This window comes from Anomalospiza imberbis, chromosome Z (assembly GCF_031753505.1).
Source record: "Anomalospiza imberbis isolate Cuckoo-Finch-1a 21T00152 chromosome Z, ASM3175350v1, whole genome shotgun sequence".
Classification (NCBI taxonomy): domain Eukaryota; kingdom Metazoa; phylum Chordata; class Aves; order Passeriformes; family Viduidae; genus Anomalospiza; species Anomalospiza imberbis.
In genome coordinates this window covers 29,963,045-29,990,280 of record NC_089721.1, presented here as the reverse complement: position 1 = coordinate 29,990,280, position 27,236 = coordinate 29,963,045, and the positions used below count along the sequence as shown (strand labels likewise).

The 27,236-nt window shown below is 39.1% G+C and overlaps 1 protein-coding gene across 4 annotated transcripts in view; it reads right to left on the bottom strand.

Moving 5' to 3' along the window:
- The window catches only part of SLC24A2 (solute carrier family 24 member 2), a 105,832-nt gene that overhangs the window by 12,495 nt on the left and 66,101 nt on the right, over positions 1-27,236 (bottom strand). For 3 of the 4 annotated variants that reach the window (XM_068176921.1, XM_068176922.1, XM_068176923.1), the window contains exons 5-7: positions 21,654-21,704; positions 14,199-14,294; positions 12,493-12,578 (exon numbers count right to left, since the gene is read on the bottom strand). In XM_068176921.1, the coding sequence (XP_068033022.1) occupies positions 12,493-12,578; positions 14,199-14,294; positions 21,654-21,704 (233 nt within the window). The remainder of the gene's footprint in view (positions 1-12,492; positions 12,579-14,198; positions 14,295-21,653; positions 21,705-27,236) is intronic. The other variant, XM_068176924.1, reaches the window with a different exon arrangement.

Below are 27,236 nucleotides of genomic sequence, written 5' to 3'. Positions count from 1 at the left end.
TGCTGGCCTTCCAAAAAACAGTGGAACTAATGAAGGTCAAAGTATTTGTAGATCTAGCTTCCATTAAGTTCAAAGCAATACTAAATTATCCAACGATGTTGAAGAAAAGAATGGAAAATAATTCCAGCAGCTCTAAAACCACACAAATGCGAGTGTCATGCTGTGGACTACGCGGCAGTGACAGAAAATGACTCAGCACAGATTTATGGCAGAGTGCATGCACTGTCTGTGGCTCCAGCCACGTACATACTGAATATGCACTATCACAGTTTGTAGAAACTAATCCTGAAAATAAAGTTTTATTTCAGTCTCTATGATGAAAAATCTGTACTTGCAATGTTCAGTATGATTATATTCTGCAATGGTAAGAAGAAAAGGCAATTATAACATGATATATACCCAGGAATTCAATAGTGTAAACACATATGATGGTACCATTTTAAGATACTTTCTGGTATCTGCCTTGTCCTCCACATGCTCTAACAGAAATGAAGAATATTCTGCTCACTTTATGACACACCTGCCACTACTGTGCAAAGATCCCAGTTTCTTTAGGGCAGTTGAAGTGCTACTACCTACCCATCTCCACTCCAAAACTCATTCCCTGCTATGACTCAGTAGCTAATTAACTTCAACGATACTGGACTGGACATATGGGAAAGCTGCATCACATGATATGATGAACTCTGATGAGAATCCATTAGAAAGAAACTGCCACATTAAGTCAGAACAAAAGCCAATTTACACTAGTACCTTGCAATGGTCAGACATCAGCATTCAGAGACTAAGTATTAGAATATGGCATACTTCTTCATCTTCCACAAATTCATAGAATCATAGCAATATTTAAGCTGGAAAAGACACTTTAGATCATCAAGTCCAACCATAAACCTAACACTTCCAGCTCCATCACTAAATCATGTCCCCAAGCACCATACCTACACATATTCTAAATACTTCCATCAATGGTGACTTCTATGCATGATAATTGATCCAATGCTTGATAACCCTCTCCATGAAGCGATTTTTGTGACATCTGATCTAACCTTCTCTGAGACATCTTGAAGTAACTTCCTCTTGTCCTGTCATTTGCTACTTGGGACAAGAGGCTGACCCCTACCTGGCTATGCCCTCCTGTCAGGCAGTTGTAGAGAGCAATAAGGTCTCTGTTGAGCTTTATTTTCTCCAGGCTGAAACATCCACCTCTCTCAACTGCTTCCCACAGGACTTGGGCTTCAGACCCATCACCAGCTCCATTGTCCTTCTTAGACACACTCCAACAATTCAATGTCTTTCTTGTAGTGAGGGGCACAAAAGTGAACACAGGATTTGAGATGTGGCCTTACCAGTGCCAGGGGTACAACAGGAAAATCACTGCCCTGGTCCTGCTGGCCGCACTATTGGTAATACAAACCAGGATGGCACTGGACTTCTTGGCCACCTGGACACACAGTTGGCTCGTGATTATTTGCTGTAGGCCAGCACAGAATCACAGCACCATAGAATAGTCAGGGTTGGAAGGGACCTTTGGAGATCTAGACTAAATGACCCCCAGGTCCTTTCCCATCATGAAGTTTTTCATTCCCCAGCCTGTAGCGTTGTTGCATGGGGTTGTTGTGGCCCAAGGACAGCCCACAGCATTTTGCCTTACTGAACCTCATACCACTGGCCTTAGCCCATGCATCCAGCCTGTCTGACCCCTCTGAAAAGCCTTCCTACCTTCCAGAAGATCAACACTCCAACCCAACTTGCGTCATCTGCAAAATGAGAGGGTGTACTTGATCCCCTCATCCAAATTATCAATAAAGACATTAAGCAGGACTGGCCCCAGTACAGAGCCCTGGAGAATACCACCAGTGACGGACAGCTGGATTTAGCTCCATTCACCACCACTCTTTGAGCTCTGCCATACACTCAGTGAACTGTCCACACCCAGTCCACCCATCCACACCATGGAAAGCCAGTATCTCCATGTGGGAAATGGTGTCAAATGCTTTACTAAAGTCCAGGTAGACAACATTCATAGCCTTTCTCACATTTACTACATGAGTCAATTTGTCATAGAAGGAGATCAGATTGGTCAAGCAGGACCTGCGTTTGACAAATCCAGGCTTATCACGGCCTGGGGCCCCAAGGGTCCGTCTGGCCCCCCGGGCAGCTGCCTCCGTAGGTGTCCCGGATAGCACTGTGCGGATGAGGCACAACCTCTCTGGGTCCCTTGGGCTAGCTCCCAGCCACAAGCAACCTAAGTGAGCACTATTGAGTGATTTCAGCTCTGTGAGTTCAGCTCTTAGTGATTCCAGCTCTGAGCTCGCAAAGGTGCCTTGGCAGATGCAGGGATTGAGAGAGGAGAAGCCTGTGTAGAGTTCCGCAGCGGTGTCTTTATTATCAGGGTCCTGCAAAGGGTTCCAGTGACAGCTCTTCCGCTGAACTGGGCAGAGATGGGGGTTTAAGTAAACTACTGGGGTGTTGGAAATTGTCCAGTGGCCAGGGTTGAGGAGAATACGATCTATAGCCTTACAGAGAGATAACAAGGGTCCAAAGACGGAAGAGGGGCTACTTTGGTCCACTCATCATGACTCTGCATTTCTTGTCTTAGGCGGGTATCCGCCAGGGAGGCCTTGCAGGGCCTCTGACTGCTACACAGGCTGGCGGGGCACAACCCCCTTGATGTCCTGCACATGCTGTGTGATGGCACTCAAGGTGATCTGCTTCATGCCATCCCTGGTATCGAGGTCAGACTGACAGGCCTGTAGTTCTCTAGATCCTCCTTCCCACCCTTCCTGTTGCTGGGCATCACATTTGCCAACTCCAGTCAACTGGGACCTCCCTAGTTAGCCAGGACTGCTGATAAATGATGCAAAGTGGCTTGTGAGCACTTCCATCAGCATCCTCAGTACTCTTGAGTGGATCTCATCCAGCCTCAGAGATTCGTGTGTGTTAAGTAGTACAGCAAGTCACTGTCCATTTCCCCATTGATTGTGGGGGCTTCATTCCACTCCCCATCCTTGTCTTCCAGCTCAGGGGTCTGATTGACCCTGATGACAGTCAATCTTGCTGTTAAAGAATAAGGCAAAAAAAGGCATTCCATACCTCTGCTTTCCGCTTATTCCTAGTTGCAACGTTTCCTATTGTATCCAAGAAAGGATGGAGATTGTCCTTAACCCTCCTTCTGCTGCTGCTGTCTTTCTAGAACACCTTTCATTTCCAGAAACACCTTTCATTGTCTTTAACTGCAGAAGCCAAATTAAGTGGCTTTGGCCCATCTAATTTTCTCCCTGCATTACCTCACAATATCCTTGTAGTCCTCCTGAGCTGCCTGTGCCTTCTTCCAAAGTTCATAAACTCTCCTTTTTCTCCTGAGTTCAGCCTAAGCTCTGCTCAGCCAGGCCAGTCTTCTTCCCAGACAGCTCCTCTTTCAGCATATAAGGACAGCCTGCTCCTGCACCTTTGAGATTGTTTTCTCAATGTTCAGCCTTCCTGCACTTCCTTGTCCCCTTGAGACCACATCCCAAGGAACACTATCAGCCAGTCCTATAAACAAGCCAAAGTCTGCCCCCTGGAAGTCCCAGGCAGTTCTGGCAGTTCTGCTGACCCCTTCCTTACAGCTCTGAGAATAGAAAGAAGCTCTCCTTTAGTGGTCTCTGTGCCCAAGATGTAGTGGCCTCTGACCACCACATCTCCCACTAAACCTCTGTTCACAAGCAGCAGGTTCAGCTGGGCACCTTCCCTGGCTGGCTTCCTCATCCATTGTGAGAGAAGTATCAAGGCATGTTTCACACAGTTCAGAAACCTCCTGGGCTGTTCCCTTTCTGCTATGTTGTATTTCCAGCAGGCATCTGGTATGTTGAAGTGTCCCAGAAGAAAAAGGTCCAGCAATTCTAAGACTTCTTATAGCGTATTTTTTTCTTCCTCTTTGAACTGGTTGGATGGTCTATCTCTCTCCCACCAAGACATTGATTTTGTTGGTTTTACCCATAATTACTCAACCCTTTTATCACCATCATCAAGCTCTAGAAAGTCAAACACTCCAAAACATACAGGGCTACCACACCACCTCTCCTTCTTTGCCTATCCTTTCTAAAGAGTTTATAGCCATCTATTGCATTACTCCAGTTGTGTAAGTAATCCCACCATGTTTATGGTACTGCAATTACATCATAGTTTTCCATCTGCTCAATGGCTTCCAGTTCCTCCTGTTGTGCGTGCTGCATGCATTGGTGTAGAGGTACTTTAGGTGGGCTATCAGTCCTGTCATATATTGGATGGGAAGGAGTCTTAATTACCATGTGACTGTTCTCAGGTGCTTCAGTTGTTTCTAATGGATTGATGATGATTAGGTCTTTGAAGCTGTATATGGATCTTGACCTACCACCTCCACTGAGATGGTGAAGGTGTTATGTGAAGTAGTACTGGGACATATCAAATGTGCTTTGGCGTACTCCGCACACGACAGAGCAGACTGAAGGACCACAATAGCACATTGCTCCTCAAACAGTGATGTGCCACTCCTAGGCTTATCTCTAGCATGCCTGGTTTCATCCATTTCTTCTTTCAAATCTAGTTTAAGGGTCCTTCACTAAGCCCTGCTAACCCTTTGCCCCTTTGAGACAGGTGTACCCTGTCTGTCATCAGCAGGCCCAGACTTGATTAAGCCAAGCCATGATAAAACCCCCTAAAATTCTGCTGGTGATACCACTCTTGGAGCAAGTTATTGACCTTCTGAGTCTTCCTATTTTCTTCCAGCATCATGTCCTGCAACTGGAAGAACACAGAATGACATACTTGTGCCCCTCATCCCTTAACCAGTCATTAAAGATATAGGCGTAGCTGCATTAGGTCTTCACATATAATAGTCATTACTGTGTTTCTATGAAATCCTTACTAATTCTGTCATAATTATTTTTACTCTTTATGCATAGGATCCTCATTTCTTCTTGCTGATGTTTGAGACTGTCTTTTTGTTACAGAGACATCTGCAGTGCTGAGTATCAAATGCATACTAAAGCCTAGATGGGATAATTGTGGTACCCAGGCATATATTTTATTGTTGTTATTATTATTATTATTATTAATGACAATAAGGAAATGAATCCTCTATTAGGAAAATGCCCTCTTTGCATCTTAAGAAATGAGATTAGAAGTGTTATTCTGCTTGGTGTTCTCTTTCATACATCCGTAACAAATACTCTTTTAAACCAATCTACATACATTCAAAACTCTATTCTTGCTATTTCAGCTCTTCTTTTATTTAAATCATTAAAAACAATTAAAAGGGTACAAAATCTATGGATGTTCCATATTTCACAGTTCTTTATGCAAGAGCATCTATCAAATACTTATCTGTAATCCCAGGGAAGAAAGCCCTTACTGGTTTGCTCAGGAGCATTTTAGAAACATGAGGTGATGTGGGTTGGAAGGGACCTTAAAGATCACCTAGTTCCAGCCCCTCTGCCATGGACAGAGACGTCTTCCACTAGACCAGATTGCTCAAAGCCCCACCCAGCCTGGCCTTGACCACTTCCACAGCTCCAGCTGAGGCATTCACAACTTCTCTGGGCAACCTGTTCCAGTACCTCACGACCCTCATAGTAAACAATTTCTTCTTATTATCTAATCCAAACCTATCCAATTTTCTCAGTAAGATTTTTCCAAACAGAGGAAATTATGGTGTGTTCATTTTATGTAAACAATACAAACATACGGTGACATTTTATCCACAATTATTTTGTTTACAAACAACAGTTTTTAGCAAACTTCATCTGCCAAAGTCACAAGGTAGTCACTCCTTCTAGCAAACATCACAAAATCACTGTCTCAATAGAGGCTTACAGTCATATTACATTAGGAAAACCAGTTGCTTTTCTGGCACAACATGAAACAGAATTTTACACTTTTTTTCCACACATTAGGAGAAAATGGAAAACTAGTACAAAGAACCATCTCAAACTTACCAGAAATACTGAATCTGCCACTGTTCACCAACTACTCATATTGTGTAACAGCTATAAATATGAACTATAAATACCATATTCTGAGGATTAATCTTAGTCCACCTAAGATGAAGAGCTAAGCTAAAAATTCTCATGCTTGTGCATTTCTTGTGCATTCTGACTGCTGATACAATTAATCAATAAAGAATTAGCATGAGGGCTCCAGAAGAAAGGAAACTTAAGACAGGAATTATGCACAGTTCCACTTGCTTATGCTACAGCACCACCTTTGCTTATGCTATTGTACCACCTATAAAGAGGCAATTCCTTTCTTTGCTGCAAAGCACTGCTCAGATCTTCTTGTGTTTTGGGTTGGGTTTTTGTTTGTTTGTTTGCTTGTTTTTGAGTTTTTTTTTTGGAAATGAGTTCTGTACAACTCAACTTTTCACAATGAGTAAGTAAAGAAAAACAGATGTGATTGTGATCTCAAATGATCTCTGTCCCAGAGGTTTATTTTTTTCTTTAGAAGGGCACATCTCACATTAATCTATTTTACTAGAAAGGCAGAAAGTACAGACAATACTCTATGAATAGCCTCAAGTCTCTGCCTTCTGCTTTTCTGTAAGCCACATCACTCATTTATCTTCTCCTACATGTCATTTAAAGAAAAAAAAGTGAAACAAGGTGAGATAGTAAGCTAGTACAAGACTATGCAATTTCAATCGGGTGATTAAGACAGCAACATTTTTCCGTACAAATTCTTGAATAAAATTCAAGCAGGCAGTAATATTAAATCCATTAGCTTTAAGAATGCATTCTGTATATGTGGATACTCTTCTTAGGACGGCTAATTTGTGCTAATCCTTGCTGCACCATCACTGAAAAGAGCTGAAAAGAGCTACCTTTAGAGCAGACTCTACAGGAAGGAATAAGGTCAGGTAGGTGTTTGGTTCAGATTCTCCTCTTGCTGCTTGTGTCCTCTTGGGCACTTGCAGAAATAAGTAAAATTACAGCTCCCAGAACTTTTGTGCTAGTTTTTATGCTATGTTATTGCCAGGACTCTTTAGGGAATTTGAGAAGAAATTCTCAGAATGTAACACACAAAACTGCAGTCAGCTCACCTGGAGAACTAACAGCTATGGTATAATGGAGATTCTTCTAAAGAATAAGACTTCATCTTAATGCCATTTTTCACAGTCCTAATTTTCAAGTAAGTCAAACTGGTATACAGCAGCAAAAAATGTGGAGCAGGCAACTAAGTAGAATTGTGAAAATAAAGATCAACTCCATTTGATAGCAGCACCTTCTCTTTAAGTTACAATGAACAAACAAGATGCAGACATTTACTTTAGTCCAAGTGTGGCAGCTGAAAAAGTATTTGGGCTTTGGAAAATAACCTTTTTATGATGAATCAAACAACTACCAGGGATGCTGGAATATATCACAGCCTTACAATGAAGGCTACTCTAATCTTCTCTACGCTCTCTCTCCATGAAATACTAATGTTTAACATAGCTCAGATTAATATTCTAAGACAGAGAATGCAATGCTACTCACATTCTCACCAAGCTAATTTGATGTGAATGGAACAACTATTCCAGGGTAGGGGAGATATGTCCCAGGCAATGCTCTGTCCTGAAATGGTGCTGCTGCTTTTCAGTGGAGAAGGCAAAACATGCTTTGCCAGACTGTTGCTCAGGTAAGTGGATTAAATCCAATGCAAGCAATGAAGCTTTTGCACCACTCTCCTGTGACATAAAAATTGCCTTATATTTTCATGGAAAACTTATCTCAGTCATGGTTGGCATGTAAATACTTTCCAGACGGGTTTCCATGGAAACAGGAAAAACTGTGTGCATGTGTACGTATGTATGTATGTACGTATGTGCGTGCGTGTGTACGTGCATGGGTGGGTGGGAGGAAAAGGTGTTATCCTCAGATTGGAAACTATTGTTAGGTAAACCACAGGTTAAAACAGCTACCAAATGCTAGTTTAAGAAGGTGTCAGGGGGTGGAACTGGACTTCTCAGAAGGATCACATTCTGAAGGGCACTTTATGTACTTTATAAAACATTTAATAAGCTAGTAAGTGTCCTTTTAGTCTTCTTTCATTTTCTTGTGCATGCTTGGTACCACTCTATGAAGTGTTATATAACAGTCTTCTCCTCTGTGGCAACCTGCTAAAGGTTAAGAGACAGACTGCTGTAAGTAGAACAAAATCCCCAAGGAAGATGCAATATCCAGCAGAAAGGGAAGGCAATTTCTGACTTCAAATAAAGCAGTAATGTATTACAGATGGTATGGTGGGTGGAGGTATTGTTCCCTCCTGTTCTGGCTAAGAAATAGGAAGGAGACCACAGCCATCTGTCCTTCTTAGCTGATGATCCCAGTTTTATCAAAGAGTAGGATATCAGCTGCTACTTATAGTAAAGTGGGGCGATAAGTGTCTCACTATCTGGCACAAATGTTGCTGGGTACATTTTCTGGACACCCTTTTTGAATTTCTGCAAGCAGCATTAGGAGAGAGTTTTTCTTGTTGCTTAAGGGCTTGAGCTAGAAAGAGAACAGTTGAATTTCCCTGGAGGACAGTGGAGTAAGAAAAATTGAGTTAAAGTCCTAGGAAAAAAGGAAAGGGAAAAACAAGGCAGTGGAGTTTGGAAGAGAGAAATGAAGAAGTTAAAAACAAAACAAAAAAAAACCCCAAATAAATTAGGTGAAATCCACACAGTCATGACACCTTTCAGGAGTCATTAACTTGACAGTGTCCTGGCATCGGTCCTGTGTGGTGTTTCAGCTCTGTGTAAGCCTTTCCTTCTTTCTTGAAAGAGAAGGAATGGAGGAAAGAAAAAGAATTTGGGAAAAAATATAAAGAGGTTCCTAAAAAGTCCCTAAAGAAACCAGGGGAGGTAAGTGGAAAACTAAATCATGGCAATTGAGAGTATTATCCTTTAAAAAAATTATTTTACAAGTATATGAAAATTAAAATACAATATGAAAGCTGGTTTTTTTCTCCTTTGCTTGCAGTCTTAGCCTGAGACCATCTTTTTTTCACAAGGGATTTTTCCTCAACATTGTAATTTTAAAATAATAGGGAATTTATAAGTAAAATGGACTTATGTGCATATTCTGTTTTTACTAGAGTAACATAGAATATTTAATGTACTTATTTTCAGACAATTCTAACTCAAATATAGAGATTGATATTCTAAAATTCTTGTGTCCAAGGATTTAGACCCAGACACGATAATCTACATCAGTGAAATATAAGAAAAGACTCTGAAACATGCTTGTTTTGCAAGAGGGGAAGCATGAAGACCATAGCGGAACTTGACAATGGAGGAGAAAGAATTAGATGACTATGCAGGTCTTCTGTACCATCATGGCAAACATGCTTCACAATGACCTGCTATGTGACTAGAGCCAATTTTATACTGTCTTTCCAAAATCTGACACTACAGCAATTCCTTTTGCATTAGAGTAAGGAAGAATAATCTAAATTTCAAGTTACTTGATTGAATTCTACTTAGAAACAGAAGCAAATGGTATCAATATACAATGGAGAACACTTGGTTACAAAAAGATCAAAATTCAAGACCATTTGTAGGTCAAGTTTTGAAAAGCTAAAAAGAAGGCTTAGGAGGGCAGTGACCAAGTTCCCTTCTTCAAATTTTAATATTCATCAATAGAAAGGGTCACAGAAATGTTGTGAGTGGCCTTCTGTTGTTGCCTGCAAATTTTGCTGCCTTCTATAAATGGAGAATAATCTTATTAGTGTCCATTAAGTCAATATACAGAGCAGAAGGAAACTGAACCACCCAGTGTTAGCTTCAGAGTGATGGTAGAGTTTAGAAAGGTGTTTCTCGTGGTTTGACATGGAAGTGAATTTTTTCAGGAAGTTGGGTCAAACCAATCAGTGGTCAGGTTTGGATATTGGCACCTGGAGTGACCACTGAATGTATGGACACACCTCTGAGAACACAGCGGGTTAAAAGCAAGAACTCCCAGGGGAGCTGTCTTTTTTGGTTCTAGTCAGAGTGCAGTGCAGACTCTCCCCTGCCCAGCCACAGGCTGGGTTGGGGAGGGGAAGCCATGTGGCCTGGGAGAGGTGAGCTGAGGGGTAGAAGGACTGGAACTGAGCCAGCTCCTGTGGACGGAAGGGTGGAGAGAAGCGGAGATGTCTTTGTCATCCCCCACCCAGAGGGAAGAGACAGAGAGTCTGGATGGCACCTGTAACTTTGCTGGCAGAGGAAAAGGAGAAGCTGGGGGGGAGGTGTCCAGCCTTAGCCTTGGGAATTGGCTTCTGGGCAGAGATATCAGCCATCCTGTCTGGGGACTCTGAACTTTTAACCCTTTCCTGGGAAATGAAGGCTCTGTAAAATATTACTCCTCCTTGGTTTATAGTAGAAGAAAGACAGTCTGGGATCTGAGATGATGGAAGAGGAAATTTTTGAGTGGGAGGAGATGATAGAGTGGCTTGTGGCTGGACTTTTCTTGTTAGCCATAGACTGAACCAAATTCTCCTGCAACAGAGACTGCCTTTAGGGGGATGCGGTGGTGGGCCAAGAGACCTGTTTCAGTGACTACCAACAGAGGAATGGAGAGAACAGAGGAAAGCTGAAGAGGGTGTGGAGAGGCCCTCTGTCTTCAGAGAAGATGAAGAGAAGATGAAGATCTCTGTTCTTAGACCCTCGTCCCCAGGGGAAAATGGGGGAGACTATTGTCCCAAAAAGGAGAAGCTGTTAGACCCTCGGCCCCAGGGGAAAATGGGGGGGGACTGTAGTTCCAAGATGAGAAACTGAACTGTTGTTTTTCCTTAGTCCTTGGCAAAGCATCCTTGAAAAGAAACCCTATGAGCAGTCTGTCCATGCATGGTAGTGAGAGCACTGTGACATGGAAAGGAGAGTGTCACCACGGCAGATTTTCTCCAGGTGGTTGCCACGTGTGACATGGAAACACAAGGGGGGCAATTGTGTTTCCTGAGGGAGTCTGTGGTGCAAGAGAGACCTCTCTCCTTTGAGGGACTGAGTACTGATTATCTGAAGGGTGGCAACTTGATCAGGAATCCTGGGTGGTGTCTCACTGTGGGTTGGTTTAGAAAATGGGTGGGAGGAGGAGGAGTGTTTTAGAAGGTCTTCATCCAGGATTTAGTGTCTGTGCTCTATAGTAGCAGTAGTTTAATAAAGTTTTTTTCTTTGTTATTAAGCTTGGGCCTGCTTTGCTCTGCTCCTGATCACATCTCACAGCAATTATTTAGGAAAGTGCATTTTCATAGGGGCGCTGGCATTGCACCAGTGTCAAACCGTGACAGTGTTTATGGAAGCTATGCACAAAAGCCAGGCAATACATTGAGGAGAGCCTCTGGCACACTACAGAGTTGGCAGAGACCCTGACAATGAAGTAGGGTCCTAAGTATTATGGAAGCCTATTTACTTTTTGCATGGATGAGTAAATTATTTGTATTACAACTTCTCAAAACTTCCAGTATGTACTTTTAAATTATAAAATATGTTTCAGCAATACTCAAGCAGCCTAAGAAAGCTGCCAGGTTACCACTGGAAAAAGATAAAATTGGAGAGGCCACTGGGGAGGAATCCAGCATGGACCATCTCAAAATGCTGTTAGGAGACTGCTAGTTTTTATTTTGACAGCAGATAAATCCTTTCATTCAGATTGATGGAGCTAAATCTGCAGACTCATTCCTCCATCAGTTACAAACTGCACTGCTTTGCTCTATTGTGCCATTTGGATAAGGATAAATAATGTATCCCACATCCAACACAGCAGAATCATTGTTCAGTATGTCCTAATACTTGCTGAAATTAACATAAAAGTTCCAAAGTCTGCATCACTGCAAATTTAAACTGTCCAAAGGGAGGTGAAAGGAATTGCACATTGCTGAGTAATGTACTCTTGCAATAATTTTCCCTTCTTCCCCTGCAGTGGCTTGAAACCAAAACCTTTATCTCAAATGCTAAAGCTCCTTGACCTTGCAGATTTCTGAAAAAGCCTAGGAAATGTTTTATTACAATGTAAATTAAAAGCATGTGGACATTGCTGCGATATGTGATTGCTTTTTCGTCATTGTTTTCACTGAATATACTCAGTGGGAAAAAAATCTTATGAAGCCAGACAACAGAAGGCAGGATGCAGAAGTTTGTGTACAGGTCCTCTTTCATAATGAATTTTGACTATTTCATTATGCACATCATGACAGGTTCTCTTAAGAGAACAGGTTTTATGCAATGTGACAAGCAATTTCTATTAGCTGTATTTATGGCTTCAAACATCTTATCTGTAAAGTAAAAATACATTTCCCAAAAGAATAGATTCCAGACTCCTACCTTACCTTACACTAAAGGGCAGGAACAGAAGGCAAGATCTTTTACATATGGCAAAATGTACACTGGGTTCAGCTGTAAATGAAAACTAAGTATAATGTAGACAGTTCATACTGTCAGCTTCATTCTATTAAGATGCTTATTCTCAGTGAAAAACACAATCAAACAAGCAATATATTTGCTAACACAAGAATAAAAAGAAGAATAAAAAAGTCATTAACCTCTTCAACATTATGGGCAATTCCATTCTGCACTGGTCCTGAATCACTCGGTGGTGTTACTGCAACTTCCACTTTTGCACATTTCTCTGTGGCATCATCCATAGATAAGAGAGGGAAAACAACAGATCAGAATACTAAATTACAAATATACTAGTGAAATAGCTGTTATATATTCAGTCTGAGCAAATTATCAAATACTAATGTTGAGCCAATATCTGTGTTAAAAGAGAAAGAAAAAAACTTGTCTAGTACACATTTTCAATAAAAATCTTATAAGCAGTGAGCTAGCATTTTGAGAAATATTTAGATTCATTGCAATATTTAGTGTTCTTTGTTTATGCTAAATGCACTGAGCCTAGTAGTTCAGGTAAAAAGTGGCATACAACATTCACCCCTAACATTATAGAATGCACCGTGCTGAATACAGCTGAGAGGATACATTCAGAGATAAAAGTTTTATAACACACCTTGCAATTGGTAAAGCTACTTCCAAGCTGTAATCCTGCTGTCATGCATGCAAAAATATGGGAAAAGAGTAAACATATGGTGTAATAATATCTAATAATAGAGGATGATCTTTAAACCAGAATCCTATAGTCCTTGTGCTAAACTTCCACAGGAGTTCAAGTTAGGCCTTTGGTTTCTGATGCCAGATTTATTAAAAATTATTCTTACTTTGACTACCTTGGAATTCTTTATGCAGTAATTACCTCTATAAGTATGTAGTACATAAATGTGTCAATGGCACAAAATCCCTTGGACAATACAAAGTAATGGGGAATAGCAATATGAAATGCCTTACTCAAATTCAACATGCCTTATGGTATGTTCTGGTGCATAGAAGTAAATACAGCTGTCTAGTTACATTACTGCTATCCTGAGATTCTTCTAAATTAAAAATCTGAGATCACAGCCCCAGCAGAGTGCCAGACTATCTGTAATTATTTCAGTATATGTGTGTTGTCTCTTAACCCCGCAGTCAGCATTATGGTTTATTAACAGACCGTCCCAACCAACTGCCTGATTTTGGAAGCAAATACTATGTAAACATAACACAAGGTCAGAAAAAGTGTCAAGTAATAAAATTACTCATATTTTATTAGACAAATTTGTATCTGGTTTTCTAACACAGATAATATGATGAGGTAAAGTAGAGAAAACAGGTCGTGGTATAGATTTTCCTTTTGCATAGGAACTTTGGAACTAAAATAAAAATTCTTGCCTTAATGGCAAAAACTAGTAAGTTAATTTTCCACAATTAGAATAGATGGGCCTCAATGACTCCCAGAAAGTAGTATACAGACAAATCAAACCTTAAATATGAAGGTGATGCTTTTTGTGATAAGGATGGTACCTTATAAAACACATTCTACTAGAGCATTTCAATAAATTAATTAAATTTTCCCATATATACTGCAAGGAAGTTTTGCCTCTCTGACACTTCAACACAGAACCAAAATCAGCTTTGCTTTTTCTTTTCAACCTGCCTAGGAGGCTTTCTATATGCCTTGACTGGCTTTCTATTCTTGCATTTAACTTCTGTCCCATCCATAAATTTAATATTCTTTGGTACATAGAATCAGAGTACTTTTACTAAAATAGCACATGTAATGTAGGAGAAAGTAATGATGAACAATTTTCAAACAAAATAAAACAGTGAAAGAGACTCTCAGGCACAGGTGATAAATCTGCAATGCTGCACTCACCATGATTAGCAGCTCCATTCTGCCTTTCACTGTCTTCCACCTGGCACTTTTTTTTGGCAATCTTATGCAGAATTGAGGCCCTTTCCTTGAACTTTCCTAAAAGAAAACATTGTCATTATTACAATGCTGCCACTTTGAGATGCAAAGTTTATTTGCCATAGCTTAGTCTCTATAGATCACTGCTGATAATCCATTTCAATTCCTCCTCAAACAGCAAATATGCTATTAAACACTATCTCATGTTCCCTTATACAGTGTTGGGGTTTTTTTTTTCTTTCTTTCTTCTTTTATAGAAATAATTTTTTTTTTGAGAACTCAGCAATTAATAGAACAAGAAATTGAAACCAAAAGCTATTATTTTTCTTCGGAAGAAGTCAGTAAAGTTTCACCTATAAATGTGCTGGTGTAGGATTTCACCTGAAGCAGAAGATGAATACAGATTAATCAAGATATCATAAATAAACACAAGCAGTTTCAGTTCTCAATTAGTAATACTGTAGAACAGAATTTCATATTAACACATACATTGCATTATAGTGAGTGTTGTCAGTTTTGTCACTTTGGACTTAACTATTTGTCTGTGACTTCTATTCACTTCAGTGCTTGGTAAAATTATGAAGATTATTCTGGGAGTTACTGAAAAGCACCTGAAAGACAACACTATCACTTATCACAGCCAGCATGAGGGGAAAGTCCTGCTTATCAAACCTGATTTCCTTTTATGATAAGGTAACACATACTGTTGATAAACGGCAACTAATTTATGTGATCTTTTTGCATTTCAGTAAATCTTCCAATACCGTCTCTCACAGGATCCTTCTGGAAAAAATGTGCAGCCCACAGATGGATTAACACATCATGGGAAGGGTGAGCAACTGGGTCATGGGTTGGGCACAATAGGTTACAGTGAATGGGGTGACATCAGACTGGGAACCTGTCATTACTGGGGTTCCACAGGGCTCCATTCTCAGCCCTCTGCTCTTCAGCATCTTAATAAATTACTTGGATGTAGGACTGGAAGGAATACTCAGCAAGTTCCCAGAAAGGGAGGAGCTGCTGACTCCCTCAGGGACATCCTGCAGAGAGGCCTTGGCAAATCAGGGGTCTGAGCAATCACCAACCATATGAAGTTCAACAGGGGAAAGTGCTGGATCCTTCATCTGGGATGGGGAAACCCTGGATGTATGGACAGACTGGGAAATGAGATGCTGTAAGCAGTGCCATGGAAAGGGACCTGGGGGTCCTGGGAAGTTGAACATGGGTCAGCAGTGCCCTGGCAGCCAGGAGGGCCAAACCTGTCCTGGGGTGCATCAGGCACAGCACTGCCAGCCGGGCAAGGGAGGGGATTGTCCTGCTCTGCTCTGAGCTGGGGCAGCCTCACCTTGAGTGCTGGGGGTAGTTTTGAGTGTCATGATATGAGAAAGACATTAAACTGTTAGAAAGTGCTCAAAGGAGGTCAATGAGGATGGTGAAGGGCTTTGAGGGGAAGCTGTATAAGGAGCAGATGAGGTCACTTGGTCTGCTTGGCCTGGAGGAGTCTTGAGGGGAGACCTCACTGCAGTTGCAACTTCCTCGTGAGGGGAAGAGGAAGAGCAGGTGCCGATCTCTTCTCTGTGGTGACAGTGACAGGACCTGAGGGAATGGTCTGAAATTGTGTCAGGGAGGTTTCTGTTGGATGTTAGATAAACGTTTCTTCACCCAGGGGTGGTTGGGCATTGGAACAGCTCCCCAGGGCAGTGGTCACAGCACCAGCCTGAGAGAGTTCAAGACACATTTGAACAGTGCTGTCAGGCACATGGTGTGACTCTTGGGGCTGTTCTGTGTGGAAGCAGGAGTTGAACTTGATGATCCTTGTGGGTGCCTTCCAACTCATCATATTCTGTAATTCTGTGATTCAGAAGAGGAAGAAGAAGTCTCCAGAATACACGATTTTCATAACAGATTCTTAGAGGTAGTTTTTCTTCTAAACCTTGGGTTTTTTTGTCTCCCATGAAGTTAACCATGCAGTTCAACCTCTACACTCTCTCTAGGGATACACACTCTCCAGAGGTCCCAGGTTTTGTCACTCTTTATTGACCACTGTGTCCAAATGATACATTAAAACAAGGTAATTTCAAAGATGTGCATATAAGGTAAAATGAAACCTTTATCTGCCTTCATAGATCTTTCTATGTAAGGATTCTTTGGACATCTTATGACAGCCTATGATGTGTAGAAAGTTGATGTATCTGCCTTTACTGATTTATCCTGATTGTTAGTGCACTTTAAGCATTTTAAAATATTTTTAGAAGTTTAACTGGTGTCTGTTTTACAGCACATTTTCTAATTAAAAATACTATTATGATACAGGGCCTGTAGTTCTTTTAATTCTTCATCTACAGTTAAAAAATTCTATTGAAAAGTGTTGGTGTCCCTGCAGCAAAACCAGCATAGGCTTAAGACCAGAAGGTCTTTCAATGGAATTGTATAAAAGACTAACACTGGAAAGTAAAAGTAGTAAGTTCTGAATTAATTCAGTTATTTGGATAACAGTCACTTGTTGCTAAGCTAAAAACTTGGAGAAATTCCAAGTGTACAAGGATAAATCATTAGTCAGGAAAGAAATCCTCTCTACCCTCCTTAAAACAGAAGTTTCACACCCCTGTACCCACACTTTTGTACGTGGAGAAGCATGTGACCAATTCACAGGGACTAGCAGCTATCATTTGCAGGGAAGTGGAACTAATTTCTCAACAGAAAACCACTTGGAAAGTAATAAAAATACCACAAATATTTAATAAGCCGTACTGTCCTTTCTGCAGTCCCTATCTTTTCATAAACACATCATGCTCTAAAAAAAAAATTGAAATTAGCAATTCACAATATTTTGCAAATATTATTTTTTTTGGCACTCAGAGTTAAACACCTGCAGAATAGTATTTAAGCAGAGAATACAATCATAAATAACAAGGCATCTCATTATTTCACTGCACAGAGTAAGACGCAGAGATTCTAGTTAGAAGGGAAGAAGTAACAAAGAGTTAAAGAAAGAGACAGTGAGAGAAAGAACAGGTTTTTTTTTGGGATAGCAGATAAAAGAGAAAAAAGCAAGAAAAAATACGAATCATATCCCCAAATATTTTAGGCTGAAATGTTGAGTCATGGTGGTTTCTAACTTCTTTTGAAAGAGTAGGGGCATTTAAAACTGCTTATTCAGAAGAGTGAGTAGAAATTAAAAGGTGCCTGATATAATTTCAGTCTCCTAAAGGAGTGTGCTAGCCTTCAGATTCCAACTCATCTTTAAATGTTTGAGAATTCAGCTTGTGATGCCACATATAGAAAGGCATTTTATGCAAGCAATGAAAATGATGCAGCTGACACATTTCTGAAAAATATATGTGGAGCCATCCATGTCTCCACCTATTCCAAGATGGCATAGGATTTTTCAATTAAAAATTAAAAAATTTAGAGATTAATTAAAATGATGAAGAACCTAAGGATATTCTGGTATTTTATTTGAGACTGTGTGAAACTGTGTAGGTTTTCTTAACAGAGAAACACAGCCACTATTGAACTGAAAAGAAAATGTCTTCACAGAGATTCACACTGGTTTAGATTAGTTTAATTGAATGTGTCCTTCATTTTTTTCACATTTACAAAAACCTCCCAGCATCTTTAGAAAGAATTTCTGACACTGACTTTTAACAATTTTAAGTTACACCATTTCATTCAGGAGACTGTTCCATAGTTGTAAATCACTGTCATGGAAGTTAAAATCAGCATTTGAAATGGAAAATGTCTTTTGTTTTATTTTTATTTCTCAGTAGATACATGATTCAGTTTACATTGTTTTACATCATTACCTTCGATTAGATTCACTCAATGTAGGTAACAAAAGTGCAAGGAAATTATTAAAAAACATTATTAACTATCAAAAACATGAAACTGACAAAAACAGTAGTACTTGCCTGCATGAAGACCCTGAATTGTAGAAAAGACAGCAGAGCAATGGCCCTTCCTTCCCTCCCTCCCTCCCTCCCTCCCTCCCTCCCTTTCTCTACCCTTTTCCTCCTTTAAACCAAACCAAAACTTGTTCACTGAAGGGAAAGCACAGAGCCACCAAGAAAAAGGATCAGCTGAGGATGTATCTAAGTAGTTCCAATTTTCAGAAAGCCACTACAGATCTACCTCACTACAGATCTTCTCTCATGTCTGTTTTCTTATCTTTAGGTGGGGTCATTAAATGAAGCAAGCATAGGCATCTTATGTCACTGTTCTTATTTCTAGAAGGTAGGTGCCTATGTTTCCTCTGGAACAGTCCTATGCATTATGGTTTGATTATGTAACAGAGCTTTTCACAACAGGTGGTATAATGAGAGTTTAGACGAAGGACAATGCTTGCTTCCATGGACCTAAAATAGGACAGATCGCTATAGAAAATTCTTAGTTAATCTAGGTTCACTAAACTCTAACAGATTTGGCAGCTTATTTTAGTTTGCGAAGAATGAAGTGGAAGGAAGAGGTGATCAAGGCCAGATGATTACCAAAGGTGACCAGATGATTACCAAGGTAGCTTAAAACTACATTGGTTTTTGTTTGAATAGATACAAACAAATCAGTAATGTATAATGTAGATATGCGTTGATCTGCATGAATTAGTCCAGCTGGCATTAGCTGGCAGAGATTCTCCTCCTGATAAAGGATATATTAAAAAGCCAATCCTTTATCTACAAACTAAATTGCAGTCTACAGGCTATGTGGGTCAGAAAAATATCTAATTTGATGTGAATACAGTTCTTCAGAAATTAACTCATTTTAAAAATTTAAGACTCTACCACTTGCCTTGTTTTCAGTCTGTGATCAAAGGAAAATTACTGCATCTATGTAGTTATAGCCAAGCTTTCATGACTCTGAACATGTCAAATCTGTGGCTGTTGAGCACTCTGAACTGTACTTACTAATTCTGCTCATGACCTGCTGTGGAAGATATTTTAGTGAGCCACTACAAATCTAAATCCAGAAATCCACCTTACATGCTTTCTTCTTTAAGATCAAGCAGAAGTATCAAAAGTAAACACATGCAATTTTGTCATGTTGTAGACCATTGTGGAGCACAAGATTACAGTTAGGGTCACTTCTCATCTTGTGGGTCACATTTATTCTCTCTGACCTGATTAATCTAAAATTAATTTAAAGTCACTTTCAGACCAAAAAGAAATGATCAAAACAATAGAAATCAGTTTCTAATATATGCAATGGCTCTCTGGTCATTAGGCTGAATCTGGTTGTGTATTATAGATTAACCATTAATTCTTGTCCCTGATTGTTCTGATGCAGCAGGAAGAATAGATGCACCTGAGTTTCTTCACTGGAGAACTGAAAGAATATTTCGTATCTCCACTCCAGGTTTAAGGACTGGATATAAGAACGTCACAAAAAAAATCAATGGATTTGTAACTGGATTTATGTATTCCTATGACTAAGTTGCTGTGCAAAAGGTACAAAAACCTCAGTCATAAAAAGGAAGTGAAAGAAGTAAATGGGTAATGCAAGTAAGTGTGATGCAGAGTGATAGCAACTAAACTTCTGAAAATCCAAACAGAAAGCTGAAAATATAGTACACTTTGATCGAAATACAACTTCTGAGATACACTAATCATTACTTGCCTTGTGAAAGACAAGTGAAAATGATGATGGTTCTATTTGAGAAGGTAAGCTGCACCACAGACTCTTGTCAGTGTTAGTATTTCTAAAGACAAAGAGCTTCCTTTTTATTTCTGCTACTGAATTTTTCCTGTTGCTACAGTATGGTCCTGAATTATTGATTAATAAGACATGCATTCTCAGGTGACATTGAATATTAAAAGCATTAATTCTGCATAGGCACGGGAATAATATACATTTATGTATGTATTATATATACTGCAACAGGTGTTTCCCTACAAATATTGACATTTAGATGTCAATAGAGTATTTATGAATCTCAGAAGGCTACTTTTGAAATAATAGATATGATACTTCACCACAAAAAATAAAACCCTTAACATACCCAGGTTTAAGGCTACAATGAGAAATTACCTTTTTATCTTGATTGTAATGAAGACTGAGAAAAGACATATTGCAAAAGCTGTATCTCTAGTAGCCATATCTGAGTGGCCCAGGTTAATGGCTCCTTACAGGTTCTTGGTGTCTTTAAACAACATAGACACCACTATTTGCCTGTTAAAAATCTACTTTCAGACATCTTTTCTTATATTGGTACTACCCCTGTGAACCAGATGCTTAATCTGGGCAATGGAGAGCAGTGAGGCAAGACCATTCTACGAGCTCAGGCCTGCCACAGAGGAAAACAGCATCTTCCAACACCTGGTGCAAAGGTGTATGGAACCACCTCCCACAGCCAGCCCCAGAACCAGATGGTTATATTGGTGTATCAACAGCAGATACAGAAAGAGGGAAACAGGCATTATCACTTTCCATGCTCCCTGAGGAATGATCATGAGTAAGTCATGCAATGAAGATTCTCTTAAAATCTTCAAGATTACTCAACACTAGAAAGCAACTGTGTTTTTAAAAAGAGAGAATTGAAGTATTTGTCTTAAATTCCCAAGATTAAAAACAAGTAGGAATAGGTGGCTAATTTTTCTACAGGCCTCAAGATTTTCCCCATCCCCAAACGTACTGCTAATCTCTAAACTTAACATAATGAAAACACCTATCTGGCATTATAATCAGAGGGACGGACAAGAGGCCTCAATCCTACAGACAATCAGGTCTCAGTTCGGGGATAATTCCAAACTGTAGAAATGCTGACCACACTAGGACAAAAAGCATGTGCTGGAAATTTAGTACACAGTTAACTGCTTTCCTGAATTAATATGATAGAACTGCAGTGCTTTTGAATCAGCAGAAAAATTTCCTGAGATTTCACTGAGCCCTGATTCAGGCCCTAATTACTTCCTTCTTGTATTGCTAGAATCAGGATTTCAAACTGCAGATTTTTTGCACTGCAATCAAGCATACAATTAATACTCCAGGAATAAACATGTCTAGTTTTAAAGGTTATCAATTGCTTTTCAATAATACAGTAAACTGAAGTCACTTATCAATTGTTCTGAGTGATTTGAAAATCCATAAATTAATTTCTCTTCTTGAATGCATTGTTAAACATGGCATCAAATAAGCACCTACAATCTATGTTATACTGTGCCATATAATTTCCAAGTATGGTTTTGCATATGTTTTTTTCTAAAAGCATCCCACTGTATTTTCTTACCTGAAATAATAGAACTGAAATGTTGAAAACAAAGACTTGAAATAAGAGTCGTAACTGATTGAGCCACCAATAAACACATGCAAAAATAAGTTATTCAAAAATGAAGAAAATGAGAAAAACAAAGGAAAATGTAAACACAAAAAAGTCACTCAGAGGGCTTCAAAAAAAGCTCATATAAACAATTCTAAAATATTTCTTACCTTCTTCAGTCATTGTGTCATAATATTTTAGGTTTCCATATGATCCAAGCTCTATAACATCACAGTAAAAGACACAGAGATAAGGAACCAGCAGACATTCAAGAAATGTACATGTTTTTGCATGTGCTTCATAAACTGGAACAGTGATTATGCAAAACATTTTCCAGGACAACAAAACACAGATTACAGAAATGGCACTGCTTTCCCCCTCCAAAATTTCACAAGTCATTGACTTTAGCTAAAGTGTTAAACTTGCTAAAGTGAGACATAGGAGAAGCACCGAAATATAAAATTTAGCCTTTTCAAGTTTATCGCCAATTTGGTGCCTTTACATTTCGGAAAAGATAATAAACCTTGAGATTACCTAAACAGCGGTAGTTTTGCAAACTAAGCTCATTTATCATTCCCCAGGTCAGACATTCAAATACTTCTATATCCAAATTAAACAAAATAGGTCTCAAAACACTTAATTTTAGGAACTGTTCATAATACTCTCTCCCAAACACTTTTTTGATACCAGTGCTGTTGTTGACTGGCTTTAGAGGGGCTATTTAATTTAACCACTCTCTTGTCACTTGTGAAAACAGAAAAAAAGTTACTTGCTTCATCAGGTGATATGACACCTAAATTAATTAAATAATTAAATCTATCTGAATATATTGCATTACTATATTCTATCAAGGCAGAAAAAAGAATGGAATGAAGAGGTCTCTAGGTCTGTAGCTCTACTACTATTTGTTTCTGTGTGATAAAATCTTGCATGAAATCACCTTTTTACTCCAGATGTGGCTTTACACTACTTTTCTTGAAGTGCTTTTTTCTAAACATTTGGCATATATCTTATTGTATGTATAAACACAATAATTAAAATAAACCTACAAAACAGGACAATGAAAAATTAAGCCTAAGGAGGAATTTGTAAATGGTCTGGCTGAGGAATTTGTGGATGACCACTCATCACTTTTATAAAAAGTTTAGCAACTGAGTTTCTGAGCATCCAATCTTTGACAGAATGAAACTGTTAAAAAACAGATACTTGACAGTTTGATGATGCTTTTTTCTTTGCAAATATTCTCTTTCATACTTATGAAACAGCTTAAGCAATTAAATGCAAAAATGATAGCAAATTATTTTGGTTTTTGATGATGCATGATGATTTTTCAACAATTTTTCACAGAGGTGAATTTCAGTAGAGACATGGCTATTAGTTTTTAACTGTAAAATACTGTGATGATATCAAATTTGACACTTTGAGAGATACATTTAAAAAATAAAAAAAAGGAATCTTACATCATTTGCGGAGACTGAGAATGCCTTATGCCATGTAACCAAAATATACAGGATATTATCATTGGGTTTTTTTTAGTAAGTATGATTGGATTGTAATGACTTTTTAATAGTCATATTATAAAGAAGCTTACAAGTATTGATAAACTCTTGCTAGTACAATGCAGTGTCTTACTTGCCCATAAGTAAGCCAAATAGAATAGGACATTAAGTCTCTCTTAAAGCAAAGAAAAATGTATTTTAAAGAAATAATTTAATATATTGTTTTACAGCAATAAAAAATGTATATACTGTTTTGTAAAAATGTTCTTAGTCTTGCAACAAAATCTTTGTAGCTGCTAGTACATATAAGAAGCTATTGTCCTAGCATCCTAATTTTAGTTCTAAAGATTTAATTTCCTTACCTGGAAAGAGCTCTCAATAACTTCAATATAGATGTCCCTATATACAGTATTTGGAACTACTTGTCCTATTTAATTAGGGCTCAGTATTTGCTGAATCTATGGGCAGCACCTTTGCTTGTACTTATTCTCACTGATCTTTGCCTTCATGTGTCTGGGTTCTCCTTTGCTAGAACCTGAGCTGAGGCATTCACTGCAGTTTGAGGACAGGACTGGAACACACATGCCAGAAAGAGCCTGCCAAAAGGAGTATAAGAGTAAATAGAGAAATGGAGGTACATGGAGAACAAAACACTGGCAGAGAGGGACTGCATAAGTGAAGCTGAGAAGAACATTGCACCATAGCAACAAACTTCAGGATTAACAGAATAGCATGAGGCTTCTGACTCAGCAGATGAAGCAGAAGAGATTTCAGAGGAAACCAACAACTGTGAATTCTAAATCTCAAAACAAAAAACCAAAAAGATGGGGTGGCAGCAAGACAGGACATTTCACACACTGGCAATCCCATTTAAATCTATTTACTTCCCATCTGAAGTGAGAGATAAAAGAGTAAAGGATAAAAGGGTCAATGTGACTTTACAGAGACCAAAAAAGAAGAGAAACAAGGTGATGCATGACAGTGCATGATGCTGATGATAATCATGTTCTGGGAACTTCAGCAATTCAACACACCATGGATTATACTAGGTTAATTCCTGCAGTTAGCAAAATTATTTCCAGGAAAACTCCAATCTTGCTAGTGAGATTATGTTCTCCAAAGCTTATAGTCCTATACCCAGAGTGGAACACTTTATTCAATCATCAGTCCACTGACTGAAATGCACTGCAATGATACCAGAAAACATCAGCTGCATGTATTCACATGAATTAGATTTGAGGGTTTTAAGATTACTTAGGTCAGTGCTGCTTAGCAGCATGACAGATCTGCCTCTACACAGTCTGCCTCCAATATATGGTACTTCTGCTGTAAAATTTGGACTAAATCTGCTCTTTGAGTTTGTTTTTGAGTTTTCCTGTTATACCAAGATATACCCTGTTTAATATTACTTTGTGTAAACAAAAAATGAAGTACTTTTCAGAAAAAAATATTGTATTGGAAAAAATTCACAGCTTTAGAAGTAAACTTGTTTGAAATGGAATTGAAATGGGTACTTGAAAAATTATCCCCAAATTCAATACAATTAAAATTTGACAATTCCATTTTTGTGAACATGCTATGCAATTTCCATGGTGAGGTCATAGTAGATAGACTGTATGGCAGCCAGTACCTGCATCCCTACTCCTCACATGAAACAAAGAGGATGCAGATGCAGCTTAACAGCTGATCCCAACAGTTACACAGTCACTGAATTAATTTGTTCCCTTCTGCATATTTTTACACCAGAAAAGAACAGAAGGTTCCTAGTAATCTTGACTGACATTCCTGAAGGATTACAGCAACATTTGTCTTACTATGTACTGTTCTCTACTGTGTTTGTAGGTATCACACCACATCAAAGCAAACAAAAAAAATATCATTGGTTAATGGGGCTATGTTATTTGTGATTTCAAATTACATTCAAGACACCAAGCATGGCTTCACCAAAAGAAAAGTCCTGCCTGACAAACTTAGTAACCTTCTATGATGAAGTGGACAAGCGAAGAGCTACAAATGTCACTTATCTGGACTTCTGTAACATCCCCTCATGCTCCCTCTCACTGAATTGGAGAGAGATGTATCTGTATTAGTGGAAAGAAATTGACTGGATGGTTGCATCCAGAGGGTAGTGGCCAACTGCTGAGAGTCCTGATGGATGCTGGCAATGAGTGGTGTCCCTCTGAGATCAGTCTTATTAAATACTTACATCAACTACATTAACAGGGGAGATCAAGAGCATTCTCAGAAAGTTTGAAGACAACAACAAGCTAAGTGATGCAGTTGCCACATCCGAAGGACAGGATGTCCTTCAGAGGGACCTGGACAAATGGGAATGGGAATTTCATAAAGTTTAACAAGACCAAGTGCAAGGCACTGTACCTGGGTTGGAGCAGCCCCTGGTTTCAACACAGGCTATGGGACGAACAGATGGAGAGTGCCCTGGGAAGGAGGACTTGAGGGTGCTGGTGGGTGAGAGGCTGGACATGACCCAGCCATGGGCACTCACAGCTCAGAAAGCCAAACGTGTCCTGGGCTGCATCCAAAGCAGCGTGGGCAGCAGGGCCAGGGAGGGGATTCTGCCCCTCTGTTCTGCTCTGCTGAGACCCCACCTGCAGGGCTGCATCAGCTCTGGGGTCCCAGCACAGGAAGGACATGGACCTGTGAGAGAGAATCCACAGAAGGGCCACCAAGATGATTAGAGAGATGGAACACCTCTCCTATAAAGACAGAACATTTGGGTTGTTCAGCATATAGAAGAAAAGGCTCTGAGAAGACCATAGAGCAGCCTATCATTTAAAGGGGAACTGCAAAAAAATTGGGACAAATTTTTTAGTAGGAGTTATTGTGGCAGAAAGAAAGTAGATTCACATTAGATATAAGAAAGGTATTTTTTATATGGAGGATGTTGAAACAATGCTCCAGGTTGTTCAGAGAGATGAGGTAAACAGCCCATGCCTGGATATATTCAAAGTCAAGATGCACAGGGCTCTGAGCAACCTGACTAGTTGAACACGTCCCTGCTTGTCGCAGGGAGATTGTAGTAGATGATCTTTAAACGTCCATTGCAACCAAACTCCTCTATTATTCTATTAAGTAAGATAGTCAATAACTCCATTTATTTTACACTCACTAGGTATAGTACATACTGTCTGTGATGAAATACTCATTTCTGTCTCATAAGTATGTAGCCCCAGGCTGCCATAGAAGAAAAGCAGAACTAATATTTCTCTTCACTCTCCTGCAACTCAGATCTCAGATACAGACTGCAGCTGACCCAAGTAAGGCCAGAAATGAGCCTGTCTCAGAGTTTCTAGAACTACTCATAAGCCATACAGCTATTTTGGAGACAGCAACCTGCATTACTGAAGGTATGTGTCTCTTAATGGAAAAGTCAGACTCTGACTTTTGTCAGAAATGTATCCCTTCATGTAAAGTCAGCCTTTCAAATGAAAGAAACCCTGTGGATTTCTTCAACAAGCAAGAGACTTTCACTTTGCAAAAAAAATGTATTTGTATGAGAATTCATGTCACACTCCTCCAAGTTCATTAAAAGCTTCAAAGTTGATATATCTATTATTTAAAAAAAAACTGGTAAAGAGAAATTACTGATGGCAACCCCATATTTTTTAGTACAATTACACAGTTATATTTATTAGATGCACCTTTTGTTTGACTTTTACAGTCATGAAGGTGTCATGAAGGCTTTTTTTTTTTTTGCATTTTTTAAAAAGAAGACCAAAAAAATTGGTCAAAAGAATTAGAGAAATTAATATGATAACATCAAGGAGCACAAGGATGTCTTTACTGTTTTTTCTGCTAGACATCAAGGTTTTGAGAAAATTTAATTAGATGATCAGTCTCATCCAGAAACAGAAAAAGGAGGCCACTTTAAAACTTTTCTAGATAAGTTGTAGTGACTATCCAAACTAAACTGGAATCAAAGCTGGATTTAGTTTCAGCAATGATGTTAGATTAGGAACAAAGATCTTTTCATGCTGAGAACTTGTGAAAGATCTAGTGAAGATTAACGTTACAGTTTTAAAATTAGAGTCCTAACCTCTAAGAGATCTTTAAAAAAAGAAAATACCTTTTTACTTACACTATTAGAGGAAAAACACACAAATCTCCCATCAACTGAAGGCTACCAGGAATTGTGAATTTTAAAAAGAAAGAATTATTTGAATTTTTTTTTTTCAGTGAATCTCATCTTCTGACTCCTATCATTTACAAACTTCCTAAACCTCTTAGCTTTCT